Genomic DNA, 22,606 nt, shown 5'->3' with positions numbered 1-22,606 from the left:
CTTGACGCTTGACGCGTCCTGTCTGAATGAGCCTTAAGATGGCGAATTGTTTGCATTTCATTCCATACGCTCCATTATGGCTGATAAAAGACAGCAAAATTTATCAGTGAGTATTAAAATATTATCCAAATATGTGGCTGTAATTAAATATAATTTTTGTTAATTTGTAAATTGCGCTATAAAAATAATGTATTTTTCAAATAGGAATTGTCCGATTTATTTTATACAAATTTTATGTGAGTTGCATTTAAAAATGCAAAGTAACCCTTTTATCCTTTATTATTTATAAACAAATACAGGGTATTGCATGGATAAATTTAAAGAGTATGTTTCTGAAATCAATGAGAAGAAAATGCCCTATAAATATGAGTGCATTTTCGGAAAATTAAATATTGTTTCTTTAAACTTTAAACTGTAGAGGGACAACTGTTACAAAATTATGTTTATATTTTTTTCTTAAATTGATCTCACAAACATGCTTTTCAAGTTTGTCCGTTAAGTTTGTTTATTTTTCATGCTGTAAGTTTGTACTTGTATATTAAATTAATTTTAACGTTACAGAAAGAAGAAATAGCGAAGCAGTTTATGCTGCCAGAAAGAAAGAGTAAGATTGCAACATTATTGAAACAAGACGGTCAAGCATACTGTATTTGTAGAAGCTCGGATAGTTCTCGTTTTATGATGTAAGTAAACTCTCTGAAACGTTAATATTTCAAATTAGCATTTAAAATTTCTTTGTGTATCTTTATTAGAGAAAATTATGACTTTTGTGATTTACATTTTAAATTGTTTCAGAGGATGCGACGCATGTGAGGAGTGGTATCATGGTGATTGCATAGATATAACTGAAAAAGAAGCAAAACATATTAAACAATTTTTCTGTGTTGTAAGCAAGCTTATCGAGTCAAGTGACATTTTTAATCAAAATAATATGATAAAAAATAAACTAATACAATTAATTGTATACAGCGTTGTAGAGAAGAAGATCCAACTCTAATAACACGATACAAACCACGTAGAACTGACCAAGATGACAGAAAGCATAGAAAGTACAAGGAGAAGGAAAGAGGACATCGATACGAGTATGATGCGCCTTGGGATCCTAGAGTAGAAAAAAAATCCTCCAAACGTTGCGGAGAATGTACAGGATGTCTACGTACGGAAAACTGCGGGAAATGTGACGCTTGCAGGTGAGCTAGAAACATAGAAAAAATAATTATGAAACATTATTTACGTGATGCAATTTTACTTATGGGATATCTTATTGAATTTTACATGTTTAGACATTTGAAGAAACACGGACCTTCGGTGCGACTAAAGCTCAGATGTATTCAACGAACCTGCCGTGTAGTGGGAGATCCACTGAAACCTTCCAAAAGTTTTAACAAGGGAACGAAATTGACCAAGAAGCGAAAGAGAGATTCGAGTAATGAAAGAAACGAATACTTGGAACCGCCACGCCATTGCTACGGACCTATGTGTACGAAGCAATCGAGACCCGGTAGCAAATACTGCTCCGATGAGTGTGGCTTGAAACTAGCGACGAGCAGGATCTATCAGGTGCTACCGCAACGGATACAGGAATGGTCGTTGACTGCGTGTATTGCGGAGCAAAACAACAGGCGCGCTCTGGAATCCGTGAGGAAGCAGCAACACGATGTTCGTAGAATACTGCAGGAGCTGGAAAAGAGACACGTCGAATTGGATCGTATCGTCGAACGTGCAAAACACGCCACCATCGATCCGCAAGCCGAAGTGGACGACAACGACGATACGGAAAGCAGCATGTACTGTATCACGTGTGGCCACGAAGTCCATTCGAGAACAGCTGTTAAACATATGGAGAAATGTTTCAATAAGGTATATATATTACATAAAATTATACACACACGTATGTATGTATATATAGGTTTGTATTACAGCTACTCATAGCTATTGGTCATTTGAATTTAGGAGCTTCAATCAAAGCTCATAATTATGCAGATTAAACATAGTTACATAAAATAAGCTATAGTTATATAAATAAACACAAAATCTATCATTTTTGATAAGTCACAGTGTGGTTTATCCTATGGAATAATTAATTTCTTTCGAAAGAAAAAATAAAATAAAATATAAAATAAAAATGAAGGCTCCTAATCAACTTGTATAATCTTGCAGTACGAATCGCAAGCGTCTTTCGGCTCAATTTTTAAGACGCGCATCGAGGGCCAAGTAATGTTCTGCGACTTTTACAATCCTGTGAACAAAACGTACTGCAAACGATTGCGTGTTCTCTGCCCGGAGCACTGCAAGGATCCCAAGATTGGCGACAGTGAGGTGTGCGGTTGTCCATTAGTCACGAATGTGTTCAACATTACGGGTGAGTTTTGTCGCGCACCTAAAAAGAGCTGCGTGAAGCATTACATGTGGGAAAAACTGCGACGCGCGGAGATCGACATGGAAAGAGTGAGGCAATGGCTGAAGATCGACGAGCTCGTAGAACAGGAAAGACAGATACGATCGAATATGGCGACGCGAGCCGGTGTATTAGCTCTGATGTTGCACTCTACTTACAATCACGAGCTAATGGAACAGATGACGCAGGAACAAAGTAGAGAGCAATTGCAGGCGATGGAGGAGGAGCTGCAGAGAAGATATGGTTTACATCAAAAGGAACAAGGATGCATGGATCAGTGATAGCGATAAAGGAATTTCATACTATCATTATTCGACTGTAATACCGTTATATACTAACAAGTATGTATATATATATCTTTCAACAATGCTTTCTTAATATTCTTTTAAATTACCTACTGTTATCACTATAATATCTTTTGTTTTCAATTGATTATATGTAGCACGGTTGATAGTTTTCCTATACATATATATACACTTGACAATTTTCAATAAATAAAATTGAAGCAGTGAACATGGGACAAAGTTGAAAGATTATAAAGCAAGTTGGTACAACCAACTGGTTGTAGACGTGTACTGTAATGTAATATATATGTACCTGTTAGTAATAAGATATAATTATGCCAATATTGTTACTCTTTTAAATCTCGTGACTGTCGGTTTTTGGAATTTAAATTAGAAACTTGTAACAAGTCTTCACATATTTTAATAGGCATATTTGTACCTTCAAAGAGAACGTCTATTCGTATATCGAAATATCTCTTGATTCGTTTGCGAAACGAAAACTTCCTCCGAATGATGGTCTGCAATAGATGGAGAACTAGTTTTTCTTTTCGGTAATATCGTTATTATTTACATTATGGTATATCGAGAGACGTAGATGTTAGGATCTTTTTTTTTTCACACACTCCGACAATTAATCGTTTCAACAAAAACCATTTATTCACAGGTCGTAGCCTCTGCGGATGCAAAATAACATGCCAAACTAGCGATCTATCGCTTAGCTTCAGAAAATAATCGCGCAAAGCGCATAAAATGGACATTGATCCTCTCAGGAGAATCGCCTGTTTCGAATCGTTTTCTTAAATGCGCTAATGATGCAATCTTTTATTATTTCGACAACACATTTTTACTCTAAGATTATCATTAATTACAGAAATAATAGAAATAAAATCAAAATAATTTTTTAAAAATTTACATAAATGTTTAAGTAGCAATATAATAAAAGATTATCATCTATCTATAGACGAATTGAGATTGTGATTTCAGGATATATGCTTTAAATATTATGATTATTCATTATACATACATATTATATATAAACATATATATATATATATATATATATATATATATATATATATATATACGTATGTATATTTACATTATATTTTCATTATATATATATATAATGCAAATAATATGCAAAAATTAGGAACAAATATATAAATGCAATGGCAGTATATGAAATTCATTTAGATGTTTGTATGAATTAAGCGATTATATGATACAAACTGTAATTAATTATAATATACCGATATATTATAAATAACTGTAGTAAAATATTTCACTCACGTGATTTACGATTGAGATATTTGCATAACAATATTGTTATGACAGTATCCACGTAACAAAATCGTGTAAGTGATCTCAATTATGTGTTGCGGAAAAAAAAAGAATGGATAGGCCACGAAAAATCGTCTATATTTCGCAAGATTCGATTGTATGCCAGATAAAATGACGCGATTCGCTTTAAGGTATCGGTCAAAAACAGGCGATTCACGTGTGCTCGCATGTACACGACGTACATGTAAATACGTAATGCATGCGCTTGTTAAGGAAAAAGGATGACGAAATAGAACGACTCATTTATCACAGTATTGCACGCAAAGCATGTACGAAATCGCAAGTAAGTTAGCATAAAGGCCAAACGGCGACACTACACGCTTTTCTCTCAGAATACATTCGGGGAGATTAGAATTTTTTTTCTTTTTTCGTAAAAGTAACGAAATGTTCATCTATTCCCTCGTCCTTCCTCTCCTCTTTTCTCTCTCGCTCTCGCTCTCTCTCTCTCTCTCTCTCACACACACCACATCTCTATCACATTCTCACTTATACAATTCGACATATTTTTTTTACAATCCATGGCAACGACTCCGAATGACCCTTTACATCCATGGTCCATGATAACTTCGGAATATATCTGACAATATCGTTAGTAACAAAATAATAAGCCATTGTGTATGTGTGAATACATCACCTGAGAATGAATCGTGATATATTTTCGCTTCGTAACGTTTCCTGGGTTTTTTTCTCGCTCTTCCTTTTGATGTATAACTTTTCTCTTCTCGTACGACGGAGTGTGTTCTTAACAATCTGTCATTGTTATGGATATTATTTAAAAAAATACGCGCAAGCAATGTTCAATATTTCGATGAGTTCGCTGTCTTATCCGAATTGACACAGGCTGGATGGTCTCGGCCTCTCGACGACCTAATGTTAATGTCTTTTTCTTTTTTTTTTCTTTTTTTTTTTAAACAAAATATTAATATCTTTACACAAGATTTCAAAGAAAAGATCGAACCTTTCCAAATAGGTCTGTGAACGCTTAAACATAGAGAGAAACTTATTCTTCAATTGACGCAATCGATTAAGATGAACAATTCACACTTGAAGTTTCTTAAAATGTTCAATTCTGGGAAATTCAGTAGAAAAAAATAAATATACGATTATTCCCGTAAAATCAATGGAATAAAAACGAGACAAACGAAACAATTTTTTTCAGATAAAACTAAAGGCTTAGTTGTCTCTCAAAAAAAACGAAAAAATATCTAAACGATCTCTTTTTTTTTTCTCTCTTCTTGTCTTCCCCGAAGACAACGAACGCTTTTCACACGGTTTTGATTTACCATCTCGACAAATCTCGCCGCGTCAATACGATACGATACGATTAAGCACAGACATCAGATATCACCGCTTATTCGTACTTTACATTCGCAAGAGGGAACTTTGGCAACAAACACACTCGCATAAAGTTCTGTAGCTGGATAGCACAGCTTTTTTCACGCGCACACAAATTGTAGCTTCAATATACATAATCGCTGTTTCTCTCTCTCTCATTTACTGTCTCTCACTAATATAATAGCGGCACACATTAATAATAATTTTAATTGGATAATTTTTTTCGTAGCGTTGATGTAATAATAATACAATATTATGTATATATATATATATCATACAATACCGTATGTACAATATGAGAAGAATCATTTCATATTTCGAATAACAAAATGTACAGCGGTACGAGGTAATATCGAGGTCGTCATCGAACCGTCTTCTTCGGTATTTTTGCTCCTCGTTCCGTTTCACATCTTCCAGGTGGTTGAGATGATAATCAGTATCGATATCTGAGGCAACAAATCTCGCGGAAACATTAATTTTTACGCACATTTACACGCGAATGGTTGACAATCAATGTTCGATGTCGACAATCAGAAATGGAGGAAAAAAAAAATTCCAGCAAAATCAACACAGAAGCCATCCAAAGACAGGAAGAGATGAGGTGCAATACAAACACATTCATAATTCATAATTCGCGTTTTTAGCAGAGAATACTTATAAACAAGTTTCGGCAATCCTAAATAGATCGCAATTATAAATAAATATATGCAGATCGATATGAAAGAAAATAAACATATATTTATTTCTCTTCTCATAAACGTTTATAAACGAAAACAGAGAGGGAGGGGGCACATAGATTTTTTATGTATATATTGTAATTTCGTTTCCTTGTCGTCTATTTCAAGTTGTGTTACTCTCGTTCGTTATCGCGAATTATTCCGATTTTTACATGTCGTTTTTAAAGAAAAAACAAAAGTCGGTACGCAACGATGTGTTCACATGTGTTTCTCGTATGTCCATCGAATGAAAAAAAAATGTTAAGTAATTATACACTCTACATGTGTGCGACACAGGTTAGCGTGTAGCTGCCTCCTCACACTCGTTATGTACATACACTGTTAAATGGTCCTATCTTCTTTCTTTTTTCCCCTTGTTTAGTTTTTTTTTCTTTTTCTCCACAAAAAGTACATTTGCACTAGTCTTTGCGAACTCTTATCACTTAGCCATTTGAACCGGTCAATGGCACAGGCTGAGACTGCATCCTGTTACTTTAAGGCGGAGTGGAGCACCTAACTTTTTGAATGTAGTTTTTCGCATATCGGATTAAAATAGCTCAAAAAAAAAGTATCATCCATTCTTAGAAGCAACGCAAAAATTCTTCGGCGATTCAGTCAAAGTAATAGCGCAAAATACAATACAATTGTCATAGCGTATCGTCGAGTCTCGTGTAAAAAATAAAAAAAAATTAAAAAGAAATAGATACAGCGGGTATAATGTTGAAACATTACATATGAGAAAGAACGCACAGAAAAAGATTAAAAGATTCATCGGAGAAATAGAAAAATAGTTGTTGCGACTTCTTTGGAATGATAACTTTGATATTGATAACAGGACTAAATGTGAAATCTCTTGGAAGAAGAAAGGGGAAAAAAAGAGAAGTAACTAAAAGCTCGAGTGCGTGTAAATGTCTAGTACAATCAATCAACATTCAAAGATTTGCAAAGCAAAGAATTGCGCTTTAAAAAAAATAAAAGAAAAAAAAGAGACACTTGAAAGGAAAAACAAGATATTTCGTCATGTGTCCAGATATTTTTAGAGCTGCGATTATGTGATTATACTTTTTTTGAGTTACCACTCCGATATGCATTCCATAATGCTTATATGTCGTACAATTAGATATTTCTCGCTTATCTCGAGAAAGCTGTACCTTATCCAGCTGGACTATTTCCTATACACTGGACAAAAATGAAAATCAAGAGCACGATATTTTTTTTTTTTTCGTTTTTACACAATTTTGATATCTTCGCAAAGAAAAAACGATATATAACAAACTTTTTTTTTTACCCCAATTCTAATTCATTAATAATAATTAACTCGCATTATATAATACTACATACAATACACTTTCATGCCCTTTCATATATACGAAACTTATCTGATAATTTATTTTATCATTACCTATATAAAGGCGATAAGTTTCCGTGACACTTTATTCATTCATTTCTTCACGTATGAGATTGCTGTACGAACATTATAATTATTCTCGTATAGAATGACACATTTCATGATAACGCGAGAAACAGTAGTTTTTATTTCTCTCAATGTAAAATGTATACGTTCTCACACTCTGCTGCTTCGTTAAGGCTCCTGGGTGCTCACCGCGGCCATATTGGATTGTGACGTCAGAGGCGAGAAAGCACACGCTGAAAATTCTTAGATGCCATTTTTTAATGAAAAGATATTTCGATTAAACAGCACTTCAGATGGCTTTAGCACACTCTTAAAAACCCCCGAAAACTATCCTTTTTCCTTTATAATCAATCAATCTGTAAAATGATCTGTAAAATGATCGAGATATGACTTTGACATGCGGAATGACTGCGCATGTGCAAAGACCAGACGGATTGGGCTTCATAATATTACATTTTACAGCTGTTGATTGATTATAAAGGGGAAAGGATAGTTTTCGGGGTTTTTTAAGAGTGTGCTAAAGCCATCTGAAGTGCTGTTTCATCGAAATATTTTTTCATTTCGAAATGGCATCTAAGAAATTTTTTCGCCTCTGACGTCACGATTTCGACATGGTCGGCAAGGAGCCAGGAGCCTTAATAAGCAGTATGAAACGAGTTTAAAAATATAATTAAAGTTAGTTTAAACGCAAAGAGGGATTAACACTAATATTTAATCCGTTTTAATTATTTGGGACACAATATACGCGCGCGGACCGTAATATCCTGAGGTTACAGAATTCATAGACTTACATTTAAAAACATGTGTATTAACAATAGTTAAAAGCAGAGCGTTATATATGCTTCATATCTCTCTTAGGCTCAGTTTCTTAGGCATTTACAGGCATACAGGAATTTAAAAAGTATGGCTTATATATCATTTCTTCTCTCCCTTTCTATACCTGGAGTTAATTCGAAGGGTTAGAGCTTCCTTACCGCGTTATATATATATTATAAATATATATATATAAATATATATACATATACACCATACTATATCAGCGTACATAATTCTACTTACATACGCTTCATCGAAACGATAACAATCATATTTTCTTTTTACGCCTGTAAATAACGCCTCGAAAAAAATGCATGTTTAGAAAACAGAACTGATGAAACATCGTCATTTGTAAGATACATCCAATAAGAAAAAACGAAAACTTAGGAACTAGGAACGTACCTCGCGTATAGATTTTATATAATTCGAATTAAATTTAATGAGCAAATGATATGGGGGCAATGTTTACTCTGCAATCTAGTTTGTATAAATCACAATAGCAGAATCGGATTGAATAAAGTTCAACTTTCCGTCCCCTCTACATCTGGCAGCTGCAACACGCATCTGTTTTATATATGGGCATTTATGCTTCAAAAATTATATCAATAAACTGTTCATTTTTCTACGAAATCTGGAATAATACAGGATTATATAACATTGTAGACGATAGATACGTAAGCGAGGCAGTAGATATTGTCAGTGATTCGTAAATGTAATATAAAGTCTATTGAACGAAGAATATTATAGTATAAGAATATATATTATAGCATAATTATTCACATGAAATGCAATTAATTTGGAATAACTTTTGTTTAGAACTCCTGAAAAAGTTCAGAAATATTTTAACGTGTATATAATGACTATATGATCGAACAACAATCTCATATTATATTTCTATGATTACTCGATAAAATCTATACGAATCTACATGAATTATACACGCATGCATACAGATTCATTCACACCATCGTATCTTTACTGATCACAAGCAAGTATCTTCTTATATTATCCTTATGAATATAATTATCAGTTATTTATTAAATAAGCAAGTCTGTGTAAAAATTTAGTTTTGCGACACATTCGGCATTCTATCTTCACAGACATTTGACCAGATTTTGAGCGCACTTTGACATTTTCAAAACCCAGTTAGTGACTTTGTTTTTTTCTTTTTTTATATTTTATACTATCGAGCTCCACAGCTGGAAGAAATAGCCACTCTGAGTTCTAACTCAATCACGCTATCATTTCAATATATTACATAACCGCGCATTTACATTTCTCCGATATATAGTCCGTACGTCTTAACTTATTTTATATTATCAAATAAAATACCCGATATCTCTCTCTTATATTTTGACCTCTGTAATATTTCGACTCACCAACTGATTCGTAATCTTCCGCAATGTCGATTAAGATTGTTCCGGCTCAAGAGTTCAAAAATCTTATTATAGATGTTTTGCAGTACTCTTGACAAACTTCTCGACTTAACGTGATTAGCATACTATCAGCTTCGTCAATTTTTCCCTGTTGATTCACCTAAAGATTCACCAGTCCAAAGGCACCAGGAAACACCATTGTTGACGCGCGAGGTTCTCTTCTTCGATACAGACCCGCTTCATGGTAGACCTGGTTATTACAAGTTTGTATTTCTTCGTAGCGTTGTTTTCCTTTAAGCACTTTTTTTTTTTGAAAATTGACACTCTCGTAAACCAAGTTTGAAGACAATCTTTGAAAATTTATAGGGATGTGTCTGTGATGTATTTACACGCATGATTCGTACACTGGAAGTTCCCTTTAATCAAAGAACAGCACATATATATACATATATGTATATATGCAATTCTCGAGAGGGATAGCTCACATTTCCCGATCAAACGTTCGTAATTGTCAATACTGAAGTTTCACGACACTGCCATCATTGTTCGAAATTCACACAAATGCAACATGCATTGCTGGAATATACATCTCTCTTCATCTTTTTCCTTGTCCCCTCGTTTTTTGGAGGCTGATTGTATGTACACTGTTATTATTATCTCTTGAGGCACACTTCGCATCGCTCGATTCCAATATTTAATCTCGCTTTATCGATTCAGCATTTGACTCGAGCAATAAGACAGGCGATTCCCCGAGCGAATTTTATGTCCATGCTCGAGAGACACACATGAAACTGCGTACACAGCACATGCTTGGTCTCGTATTATCAACGAAAGACCCAACTAGATCAAACTAACTAATTATAAATGTAATTTGTAATGGAAGTGCTTCACCAATACAAAAGTTACTGTTATTGCCAATTTCCTTCGTCTCGACAACTTTCACTTCACTGTCCACTATAAAACTGTATGCGACCAGTTGCAGTCACATTTTCTCTCATGACCGCGTCCCATGCTATTAAAAGAAAAAAAGAAGATAAAATTAGTACAAATAAACGCGAAAGGACAAGAATAATATAATTTGATTAAACTATGCTAGAAATCTTACCTAAGCCAACAAACGACACGATCTTGTCGTGATTGTACGTCTGCACATTCAGCTCTTCCTCGGGCGCTACGTAAAGCATAGCAAAGTCTTCCTTTGGCGGATGAAACTTTTCCATGATCCCGGGCGGTGGCGGAGGTGGCGGTGGCAGATACGTGGGCGGTGGAAATCTCGTGTTGGGATAGCCCATATACGGCAGCGGTTGCACCATGACCGGATGCACAGGCGTCACGTGAGCATTCGTCGGTGTCACATGAGCGTTCGGTGATTGCATATGATAATTCGACGAAAACTTGTCGTACCTCGCGGGTTTCTCGTTGAACAATGGCGGATTATTCCTCTCGAAAGTGTTGAGCGACGATTTATTAACGAGCGGCGGTACGGCCGAAGAGAAAACGGGACTACACGTCGCGGTTGCCTGAGTCTCCTCCAAGTTGCCATTGTCCTCCGAGAGCAATAATTGTTCGTTTATCTCGAAACCGAACGTGAGCTCGGTCGGTAGATTATTGTTCTTAGCGACGTCTGAGGTGGTTTCGTCCAACAGGATCACAGCCGGTCTAGGAGTTGAATTTTTCGTCTGTTGCATCTCTACCATGGTCGACGATCTTTGCGATTGATCTTTATCAGATTGCGACTTGGTCCTTTTGCTCTCCGTATCATCGCGCGGTTGATCTTGTTTCGAATTTTGCGTCTGACAGATGCCCACTTTTGCTACATCATGCTTCATCGTAATGTTGTTATTCGGGTATTCTTTCACGACTCTTGCCGTCCTCGGTTCGTTGCTGGTCATCTTGTTTTTGTTATTGCTCGACTCGGATTCGACGTCCTGCGATTCTTGCGTAAGTTTCGCAGTTTTCAGCTTCTGTGCGTCCTGTGCACCATCGTTGTGGGATGTGACTGTCGGATTAGTTTTGTTTTCCGACTGCGGAGTGTCGACACTGTGCGATTTTTTAAGTGGTTCATCGTGATACGAAGATGCAACCTTTTTAATATATTGTTCTTCGTAAGATCCTTGGATTTGTACATTTGGATTACTATGTACATAACTCCTGCGAGAGCGAGGATTGTTAGTTCTCAAATGTGTAATCGAATCTTTATTGTTAACGGTGCAATTGGGATTATTATCGGCATCGAGTGGATTATAATTCATCGTTGTACTATTATTCAATCTTGACGTAACAGTATTTGTCGCGATAGTCTCGCTTGTATTCATGCTGTAGTTATTGGAAGCCGCGTGGTGCTTTTGTTCTTGTTGCGTCAGACTCTCCTGCATCTTTTCGATGTCTTGTACGTATTTAAATACTTGAATATTCTTATTAATTGCTTCTTCCTGAGCTTCGGCTTTCTTTCTATCCGACGAACTTTTCACCTTTGTCAGAGTCGGCGAAAGTGATTTCTCGAAAGCGAGACTCAAACTCGCCGCCGCATGATTCGATTGGGCCGAATTTTGTTGTAGCCTCACTTTTCTCTCCGCATGCTGTATCTCGTCCAAGCTTGGATAATAATCCTGCGGTACTTTGTCTGGCTCCGAAGATGTCTTGGAAGGTACACTGGGCCACGATGCTGTATTCAACATGCCCGGAACGATCGTGGACATGTTCAAATTGTGCGATATGTTGATGGTAGCCATGCGAGCTATGTCCGCATAACTCGCTTGCGGAGTACCGCCCGATGAGGTTGCAACTTTAGTCAAATTATGCTTCGAGCTGTTTGACGTAACCGGCAACGAGTGAATCGAATCTAAATCGCTGCTATCCGACTTGTCACTGCAACAATTATACATATTTGTTTTTTATTATCGTCTTTATATTAATTACTATATAAGTATTGACAGATCTTTTTAAATTTTAGTCAAATCACATGTTACATATTTATTATATTTGTCCAATTACCTAGGAGGCATACTGCTCGCCGATTTTCTTCGCAGTTCGGGAGAGAGCGGTGTTCTATACTCGTTAGAGAATCCTCTGGAGCTTTGTAGATACGAGCCTGACGTTGTCAGATTTTGCGCTCTGCTACCGCTGGAGCTTCTCCTCTGTTTCTTACTCTTCTTCTTCTTCGTAACTACCAGAAATTCCGTCTCGTGTTCCGATTCCGGATTGATCTTTTTGTTGGAATTGCGGCGACTGGTATAATCCTCTCCCGTGTCGTTGCAATATATCGATTGACCTTCCTCTGTTCCCCAGGATCGCCTATCGCCTCGACTATCAACTGTCGCGTCTCCAGTGCTCCTTTGCTTCGGACGTCGCAATGCTACATTTTCGCCTATTATACGTTATAAAGACGATACGATATTAGAAAAGATGTGTAATAAATCATATATAATTTACTAAAAATTTAAGTTATGTAATTCGTAAATATAAAATTTAATAAATATAAAATACATATAAAAAATGTGAAATTTTTATAAAATGCGTACATTTATATATATAATCATACCGTGTTGGCTGGATACACTACTGGCCCCGCTAGAGCTGACACTTTTCTCTGTCGTGAGATCCTCTAATTTTGTCTTTGAAATCTCTTCCAAAGAATTAGACTTTTGTAATTTTGACGGTAACTGTTCTCTCTTTGTATCTTTCTCTCTTGTTCTCGGTTTTGTACCAGAACTAGTCTTCACTCTAACAGGATTACTAGTCTTTCCTTTTTTGTTTTTTGATTCTTTGTTCTCAATAAAGTTAATTAAACTGTCAATATCTTCATTACGATGACCCTCGACATTTTCAGCATTGTAAACTTTGACATTATGTTCCTGAGTATGTTTCCTTCTGAGTTTCTTTGCAAAACGATCATTGTAGGATTGTACAGCGTTTCCGTTCTCGTCCAATGATTTCTTTTCTCCCGACACGGATGGATCTTTCAGCGAGAGGTGTTGAGACGAATACCTGGGACCTTCTGTGCGCAAGTCGCTCGATTTAGTTTACAATACAAGTATAAATAAAATAAATTAAGTTAAAGCTCGTTTTCTCAGTAAAATCTAAATGAGCATACATCAGCAACAGCCATCATAAACTTGGTGTTTATGCGATATAGTGCTTAAACTATACTATTAATAGTAATTGTAAAATTTGCTTTCAATAGTAAAATTAAAGTTTCAATGTTCAATTACAGATTTGCTTGTCGCTAACTAAATAAAACTTCTTTATAGTGTTTGATACAATACTATTTTAGTGATTAGTAATCTTGTAATGTATTGCATAAACATCAGTTTGCGATGGCAAATACTTAATACAATAATTCTACTATTAAGTTTGAGAATTATAGAAAACGTGAATACATTTCAATATATTTCTACAAAACAAATTTTCAAAAATTTATTACATTAAGTATTGTATATAATATATATGGTATATATATTAATCTTACCCATAGTTATATTCTGCGCTTGCCAGGATGGCATTACAGAGCACAAACTCGGCACGATCTTGCTCTGACTAGCACTAGAACTGTTTGAAGCTCCACTTAAACCGCATTTTACACTGTTGTGTGATTGAAACAATGTTCCTGTCACATCTGTACCGTTAACAGACATTTTTGACTTCTCCTGTTTATGATCGCGAATAGGGAATTCTATAGGGCTATCCACATCTAAAGTTGCCCGTGTGACATAATGGATAGGTTTACGCGGTTCAATGATTCTCATCTCAGTTCCTTCGTCATTTTCGGTGTCTAACGAGCGGGGTCTTTGAATTCCGCTTGCCATAGATCCTACATTTCTCTCACTGATAGCACCTACCTGCAGCAGATAGTAAATTGTATAGTTTACCTTTTTTGCTAAAATATTTTTTCTCTATACGCTATATAAAATGTAATTTTTCAATTATTAAACTCCAGAATTGGGAAGAGAAACTAACTTATTAAAATAATTGCGTACGATGTGTACAAATACTGATTAATACAAATAACACTTTACCTCAACATCGCCTAAATCGATCACCATATAATCCGACTTGTACTCTGGAGGTGGATTATCTGATTCCAGCATTTCATTTGTTCCGTATTTTCCTTTACCAACTCTTTTCTCTCGCGTTTCGAGTTCTATCTCGCCTGAACTAGCAGTGTCTCTTTTCAATTCCTTCTTTTCCTTCTCCTTTTCTTCTTTCTTTGTACTGGTATACGACGGTTTGTCTAGAGACTTGGATTTTTCTTTATTGGTCCAGTCATATGCTGATCGCTCCACACAGAAACTCTTCTTCACAAATAGAAAGATATTGATATGTTAATTAATCTTAAAATTTCACGTCAATACTCTGCACAAATTTATTATATCAGCAAAAAAAATCTATTTATTATAATTTATTATATAAAAATAATTTATATTTATGAATCTTAAAAAATGAATAGTTTTAATTATAAATACCTTTTTGTCAAATGACAGATCTAGATTAGCCAAAGAAGCAAGGCTATGCGATGCATCTACATCCGATGGTAACGATCCACCTTCTCTTTGTCTAGCAGAGACACTAGGTCCTATATATTTCTTGTTCTTTTTTCTACTGCTTCCGTAAGTATGACACGAACTGGATGTTGGATAAGCAAAACTACTATCAAATTCCGAAGCAATGGGATGTGCTAAATTTTGCAATGATCCGCCGTGTGTCAAACGTTCGGATACAGAATCCCGTTTGTGTCTTCTTCGATTTGAGCCGGGGAGACAACGCGAATTACATATCACCCTATGTCCTTCTTCAGTCTCATCCGCCTCTGCTTCTTGTAAAAGTTCCTATAAAGAATATGACACTCCACATATATCTCATCATATTTATGGATTGTTTATATTTGATATATATACATAGAGTTTCAAAAGTATCTCTTACCAATATAAAAATATATATTTTTTATCCTATTTATTATACCTTAAAAAGATGAGATTTTCCTTCTCGATCTTTTGGGCACTTGTATGTTATAGCTTCATCCAGTAAAGCACGTAATTCGCTATCGTTTAATTCAGACAGAGTTGCCGGTTCTTCCTAAAAATAAAAACAATTGAAAAAATTAAGTTGCACACTTATGCATTATTACAAGAATTACATTTGTATAGAATTTTTCATCTTGATTTATATATCAAAAAATATATATATTTTTAAAAACTATTATCAAGTATTTATTATTTTCAAAGTTTTGTTTTTTCTTAAATATAATCTAGTATATATTGATATTTGTGATTTAAATCATTATTCAGGAAAAATATTATGAGAAATATATGTTCAAGATTTTATTCATTTACAATGTACATATACTACGTTATATTTATATTTGTATTAAAAATAGCTTTAATACAATGGAACTAGTTGACAAGTTGAATAGATACGAGAGAAATATTGGTAGATTTTCAGAGTAAATTTAAGGTTTCTCTTATTGGATCTGTTTAAGGCTTACGCAGTGACACATGTTGTCAAACATAGAAAAAAAAAAAAAAATGTGCATAATGACATACACATTTAGCTGTCATTTTTAAAATATTTTGAGCAAATATTCAATCTAAAATAAATTGATCCATTTGTAATACTTTATAAAGTTTTGCCTCTGTCAATACGTTAGATATAACAAATCATTGTTATAAATAAGTAGTAAATAAACTAAATTTTTTACACACATGGAATATGTACAATATACATGTGTATGATAAAACTAACTAAATTCACTCTTGAATGCAAGAAGGCACAGGCGGATAACGTAAATTTTGCGCAAATTGCGTGAGAAATTTGAGTGTCTAAAAAAAGAGACAGATAAATAAATCGGCACATACAATATATTAAAAAGGCAAAAGAGAAAGAGAGGAGTGTAAAAAGGTAGGGAGCGAAGAGAAGAGCCGTTTCAAGATAACGAGGATTTACAGGGAGCTCGCGCACAACACATCGGAGACGTCGACGAGAGGATTCGTCACGTCAGAGTCCGAATTTCTTCTAGGGTGTCATGCGCCAAAAAAGAGACGAGAACAAAGAAGTCGACAAAGGAAAGCGAACGACGAACAATTCCCTATATAAATCTGCGCTCGTCGTCTGCGAGAGAACATAACATAACAAAAAAAAAAATTCGAACAGCCGTCCTTAAGCTGATAGCGCTCTAGCGATTAGCTCAATTAAGACGTGACGAGCGAATGAGACGGAAACAGAGCGAGCGAGCGAGCGAGCGAGAGAAGGAGAGAGACAGAAAGAGAGATATCGGGATGACTTAGGAGAAACTGCGGGAAAAAATCTGCTGGGCAATGCCGGAATGGAATTGCTATATTTTTAGAGGACACAACACACAGACATATATATACATACACACACACGGTCGAATCGTCGAGACCCGCAACGTAATCGAAACTCTCTTCGCCGCCGATGCTACTTTTCAACACGCGACAAGAACGTCGAAGAGGAAGCGTCGCGCATCCCGGGACACGCGTCGCCGGAGCCCGGGGTACACGGATGCCGGCCTTCTCGTCCTCGTCGTCGTCGCGCAGCGGAAAAACGTCAGCGAGAACGTGTCCCGGTTTTTTTGAAAGCTACTGCGACGAGCGGGCGCGGCGCGCTCTTCCCAGCATGGCCGCCGCCATTACACTGAAAGCACTGCCAGCTCAGGAGCGTAAGACCCGGGGGCCCCGGGGCCCCCGGGGGGAGGGCCTCCTCGCGCGCGAGGTCTTCCTCGAAATAGCTTTTGTTTCGTTTTTTCTTTCTTTCTTTCTTTCTTTCTTCTCGTCGATTGTTGCGAGAGAATACAAAAAATTATGAATATTTTAATTATTACCATATGAAAAAAAAATTGAGAAATCTCCCCCCCCCCTTTTCTCTCTTACGATGTCACGAAAATAAATATAAACCTTACGTCGATCGTCACGTCTCTTATCTCGTGTTATTGTTGCGTGCGAACGCAAGAATCATTTTGTCACATATGTATATACGTCCGTTTGTATGAAGGAAATCTGATTTGTCATGGATGAGATGGAACGTTCTTATTTGCGATGATTTACGCGTGCGTATTCGTAACTTATGTGGAGTATCGCGTATACGATGTTATCTGAAATTGAGAATCAGACGGCCGCGTTTAACCTTAAATATGCGGGATATGAGAGATATACGAGAAGTTCTTCTTTTTCTTCTTGTCTTTGTTGGGGAGCACCGTGACAGTGCGAGAGACGGTACAAGAAATATGCGTTTCTTCCGGCGGTTTCTAATTGTTTAACGACGTATTGTCACATTCGTAATGCGAACCGCAGTTCAGACGCACGACGCTTGTTTTTTTTTCTCTTTCACCTGGATATATTCACAGGATATACAGGGCGACTCGCGAAATATCCGTCTTCGAACGTTACAGAAATGTAAGAGTCGTTATTTTATATACGTGCATCTCATACGAGATGTATTAAATTTACAAGCGATACACGTTATGAAAATAACAGCATAATCTCTGTTTGGCGATATCGCCTTGTATCATTTTATTATTTATCGCCGAATCACGTCGAATTAATCTTCATCGTTCACCCTCTTCAATATCGAGCAAGAAAAATTTTTAAAATTTTTTAAAATCGAATTCCTCGCGTGTTTTTCTCTTCTCTCGTTACAACTTATTTCATACATTTCAAATTACACAAGGTCGGGAATTCGGGGAATCGATTGAAAGAATTTCGATGGATTCAAGTTTTGCTCTTGTAAAAAAAATTAAATAAAAATATATCTTGACTCGTAGAAGTATTACAAGAGTTTCGATCCTCACTAAACTCGCTCTCGTCGATGTAGTAGTATATTTTTCCGGACGATCGGCCGGTGTCACACTGTATATACGAAGAGTTCCAGTTCTAATCGTCACATAAATACATATACACGATGTCTCGAGAACAGCGTGTTCGCGACGATATATTAGGCCATGTATGTACATACATGTCTGTCAATCGCGCATTCTTCTTGAACGAGTGTCCCTGGATCTCGCGCCTGACAACCGCGTTTACACGAGGCCGATCGAGAGAGATGCGAGTCAATAAAAATTCGCTCGCGTCCGAACGAGATAACAAAAATTTACGAGTATCGCGCGATAACGCGCTATTGTTACTCAATAGCACCGATTAAGTAAGAATAATAAAAATTGAAAATGACGGGGGAGTATTTTATACGGAGACTAATAAAGATGCGAGTAATTAGATTTTTCAATCAGAGGTAAGAAGATACGACTCGATTCGCTCGATGTGTAATATTGAACAATCCACCAGCTGTGTTTAGCGCTTATCATTCGCGACAAAAATAACGATACGTGAAAGAGAGGAGGAAAGGCTAGCGACAAATAATGAAATAGGAAAATAAGATATAGAATGTTAGAAATATATAAAGTGCACAATGAAGATGGTGATTAACAAGCAAAAGAAATGAGTAACTCTCTGTCAGAGGAATATGACGGTGCATTTTTGAACTCTGTTGTTGGTTAAAAATAAAATATATACATATACAGGGTGTTAAAAAATTAGACCGACACATTTTAAAGGGAAATAGAAGACTTCAAAATAAACATTTTTTGTTAATACTATTTTTCTCTACGACGTTTTTAATTTTATACTACATGGTACGAAATAGGAGTTTGTGACTTAAATAATAAACAAACATATATAAGTGGAAAAATTACATTGTATTTTAATCTTGAACAAAACACGGAACAAATATAAAAGTAATTCACTCAGTAAATGCTTAAAAATTCCTCCATTAACTTTAATATAAAGGTGACAAACTGAAAAGTCACAAACTCGTCTCATATCATGTAATATTAAAATTAAACGTTGTAGAGAAAATTAGTAGTAACAAAAAGTGTTTATTTTGAAGTCTTCCTTCTCCCTTCAAAGTTTGTCGGTCTAATTTTTTAACACCCTGTATATAGCGAAGAAATATTTTTGACAACGACAAACATCTATTTCCGATATATGCGAATTGTGTCGAGTATCATTTATCGCAAGAGAATCGAATATATTCGGATATTCGTTCCTCGTGTCTCATTGTAATACGACCTTTTAATTTACCGCTTGACCACCTTATTGATTTCGCGTAAATTCGGCACACACAATAGCTCTGCGAGAGAGACTCGAAATCCTTATTCTTACATGTATTACGCAATATTTGTAAATGAAAGAAAATCAAATCCGACGCGATATAATTGGATCGCGATCCGTTTATTCGCGATCGCGAGTCGCTTAATTACTCGAAGGAGATCGCACGAACAAATCGAACGTACGAAAGGGGATATCGAGAACGTATTTGTGCGCGACGCGTCCTCGCTCTATCGAGGGCCAGCACGGCCATTTCAGGAGCGTAGTTGAGCGTGCCCTTGGATTAAGATTCGCGCGTTTTTATGGCAAAAAAAAAACACACGACTTTGCTTTTTTCGATACATTTGGCGAATTTAAAATTCGCGATAAGCAACACGCAATCTTACGTCATATTAAACAAAAGAGAAAACTACAATTACACATTTCATCTTGGAAAGACTGGAAAGACGCAATATAATATCACGAAAAAACCCAATTCAATTTATTCGATACATTTTTAGTTGAAGAAAAGATTACAACTGCTTTCGGGAGAAAATTATAATCTATTGTCGAGATTGAACGAGTCGATCAAACGCCCGACTGGTTTAATCAGAGACCTCACCGCGCGTGATCGCGTTCAAATTTTTGCAGTATCTAAAAAGGAGACTAAATGAGAAGGAAGGCAAAAATTAAACGACAAATCATCGCCGAGCCATGCCGCGATTATTGGCAATTATTCTAGATCATTGACCATGATTATCCAAAGACTCGTACGACAGGCACGACATTCCGTCCTCGCGGAAAAAGAAAATCCTCGCTTCAAAGATTACATCCTTGGCGCGCGCGTGATTTCTCGATTCCTCGATTCTGCCAATCGCGATCTCGCATGCTCACCTGTTTGCTGTCGACGCCGCTGTTCGACGGCGAGCCATGATTGGCCGAATCGGTAAAATTAGTCGGAGCGATCTCGGCGTTCGAACTTAGCTCTGCGACAGCGACGACGGAGTCGTTGCTGTTATCGCTGCTACCGGTCGTCGTCGTCGTCGTCGTCGTCGTCGTCGTCGTCGTCGTGGAGTCGACGTTCTCCGCGTCGACAGCGTCGGCGGCGCGATCGCCTTCGGCGATTTTGTCGGGAGCTACCGGTTCCTGGCGATGCTCCGGCCCTGGGGCCATGTTGATCGAAATTGACAGCGCGGTATCCGCCGTGCTCATGGCTCCTTCCTCGTCATCTCTTTTTCTCTTTCTCTCTCGTCCCTTCTTCCTCTTTATCTCTCTTTCTCTCTCTCAAGGGCTATCCAGCCTCGAAAGGACCGAGATTGTCGACGTTCCGTGCCGCATCGAAGACACTGGCTACTCTCGGTCGGACGAGCGCGACGACATACTTGGACGAAGAATCCGAATCGGTTGCACCGATTCAGCTTATGTAGGATGTTAAGTTTTCAATTAATTCTTTTTTAAATTCTCTTTAGATTTGAGAAAGTAGAGTCGTTGAGTTAGAACTCGCTAATCTAAAGAAATAAGACAACGCGCGAGTTGAAATTTATAAATACGGAAACGGACCGTGAGTCGCTGGTTTATAGAGGTAATTACTTTAGAAAAAAAGAGAGTAAATTGTGCTAATTTCGGAGCTGTTAATTTAGAAAGTTCCGTTAGAATTTAATTTCCAGCACTACTCCCGAGATTCAACGCGTACGTTTTTTTTTTATTGTCGGTGCAACCTCGACGAGAAATTTTCAGGAAAGAAATTCTCGCGCGACTTGGAAGGAATTCGAAGAAAACGATCCCGTTCCTCACCACTGACCATAGATCAGTCGTAAAGTTTCTCGCAGAGTCACGTTATTAGCAGATTTTTCTGCTTACCCGTCTTCGAGACTCGTATTGCACCGCCGTCTCGTCGACGAATACCGGATCCGTCGAGAGGGGCCGCGCGATTTTGAGGTTAGCCTCGCGACTCGTGAGGCCTGTCAACTCGCTCGTAACCGCGCACAGCTGTCTGTCACACAGTCGTCGATCGCGACGAATCGCCAGGGTCGGCGGACACAATGTTCGGGTATCCTCGTCACCGACGGTCACGTCGTTGCGCGGTAACTTTACGATCGGCGTTGGTCAAATTAATGTCCCTTCGTGAATATGCGAATGCGACCGCGTGAGCGTCCTGGTTAGGGGGACAACTTACGTAAACGCGACTGTCTGGCGGTCACATGTCAAATTCGAACGATCGACGCGAGCGTCGCCAGCGAACGGAATATATATATATATCTCTCTCTCTCTCGATACGTTCTTCTTTTTTTTTTCTTTTTTCGTTCTCCCTCCTTCTCTCTCTTTCGTTCTCGCGTACGTCACAATTCGTCCGATTCTTCAAAGGTACGGATGATCCTCGAGGATCGTGGCTCCTCCGAGTGTCGCCGTCGCGCTTATCGGCGTTTCCTCTCGAAGACAGAAAGTCCGGCTGTGCGGCTGCACCATTTCCAAGCGTACGCACGACGAACGCGACGAATACATATATGTACGTGCGTACGAGTGCACGAACGAACGAACGAACGAAGAAGAGAGCCTCGCTCCTCGACTCCTCACTCGCGGCGGGGGTCACGGAGGATGACGCGCGGCGCCATCGGGAGGAACGACGACGACGGACGACACGGAACGGAAAACCGTCCGTTTTTGGCGTTACGACGCGAGAGAGAGACGATGCGGTGTGTTGATAATCGCCGCCGCGCTGCGCAGTGGGCCGTGACTGGCGAGCAGCACAGCAGTTCGCAGCACACAACTCCACGCTCGATCGATTCAAAATGGCCGCCGCCGCTGCGCAACCGAATGCACGCGTCCGTCCGAATC

At 37.5% G+C, this 22,606-nt stretch overlaps 2 protein-coding genes across 5 annotated transcripts; one reads left to right on the top strand and one right to left on the bottom strand.

Moving 5' to 3' along the window:
• The first annotated feature begins 39 nt into the window (after nucleotides 1–39).
• On the top strand, nucleotides 40–6,586 carry LOC145935386 (CXXC-type zinc finger protein 1). 2 transcript variants are annotated; one of them, XR_014425215.1, is made up of 7 exons: nucleotides 40–106; nucleotides 562–683; nucleotides 796–886; nucleotides 970–1,190; nucleotides 1,284–1,860; nucleotides 2,161–2,739; nucleotides 3,110–6,586. XR_014425215.1 is itself a non-coding variant. In XM_083036677.1 (6 exons), exons 1-6 carry the CDS (start codon nucleotides 77–79, stop codon nucleotides 2,677–2,679), a joined length of 1,560 nt encoding a protein of 519 aa, XP_082892803.1. In that variant the 5' UTR covers nucleotides 40–76; the 3' UTR covers nucleotides 2,680–6,586. The 2 variants fall into 2 exon arrangements, 1 of the variants encoding a protein (XP_082892803.1); XM_083036677.1 differs by having other exon boundaries at nucleotides 2,161–6,586.
• A 1,000-nt stretch (nucleotides 6,587–7,586) lies between these two features.
• Nucleotides 7,587–22,499, bottom strand: Tyf (twenty-four). Of its 3 annotated transcripts, none has more exons than XM_083036673.1 (9): nucleotides 20,666–22,499; nucleotides 15,639–15,752; nucleotides 15,143–15,505; nucleotides 14,696–14,971; nucleotides 14,149–14,518; nucleotides 13,222–13,677; nucleotides 12,675–13,047; nucleotides 10,786–12,548; nucleotides 7,587–10,692 (listed from the first exon to the last, which is right to left on the bottom strand). In XM_083036673.1, exons 1-9 carry the CDS (start codon nucleotides 20,981–20,983, stop codon nucleotides 10,625–10,627), a joined length of 4,101 nt encoding a protein of 1,366 aa, XP_082892799.1. In that variant the 5' UTR covers nucleotides 20,984–22,499; the 3' UTR covers nucleotides 7,587–10,624. The 3 variants fall into 3 exon arrangements, with proteins under 3 accessions (XP_082892799.1, XP_082892798.1, XP_082892796.1); XM_083036672.1 differs by having other exon boundaries at nucleotides 13,222–13,674; nucleotides 14,696–14,974; nucleotides 20,666–22,494; XM_083036670.1 differs by having other exon boundaries at nucleotides 14,696–14,974; nucleotides 20,666–22,493.
• Nucleotides 22,500–22,606: the final 107 nt, after the last annotated feature.

This window comes from Prenolepis imparis, unplaced genomic scaffold (genome assembly GCF_030444845.1).
Source record: "Prenolepis imparis isolate NDT839.2.m4 unplaced genomic scaffold, iyPreImpa1.0 SCAF_4, whole genome shotgun sequence".
Taxonomy (NCBI): Eukaryota; Metazoa; Arthropoda; class Insecta; order Hymenoptera; family Formicidae; genus Prenolepis; species Prenolepis imparis.
The sequence above is the reverse complement of the archived record's forward strand: the minus strand, read 5'-3'. Positions and strand labels throughout refer to the sequence as shown.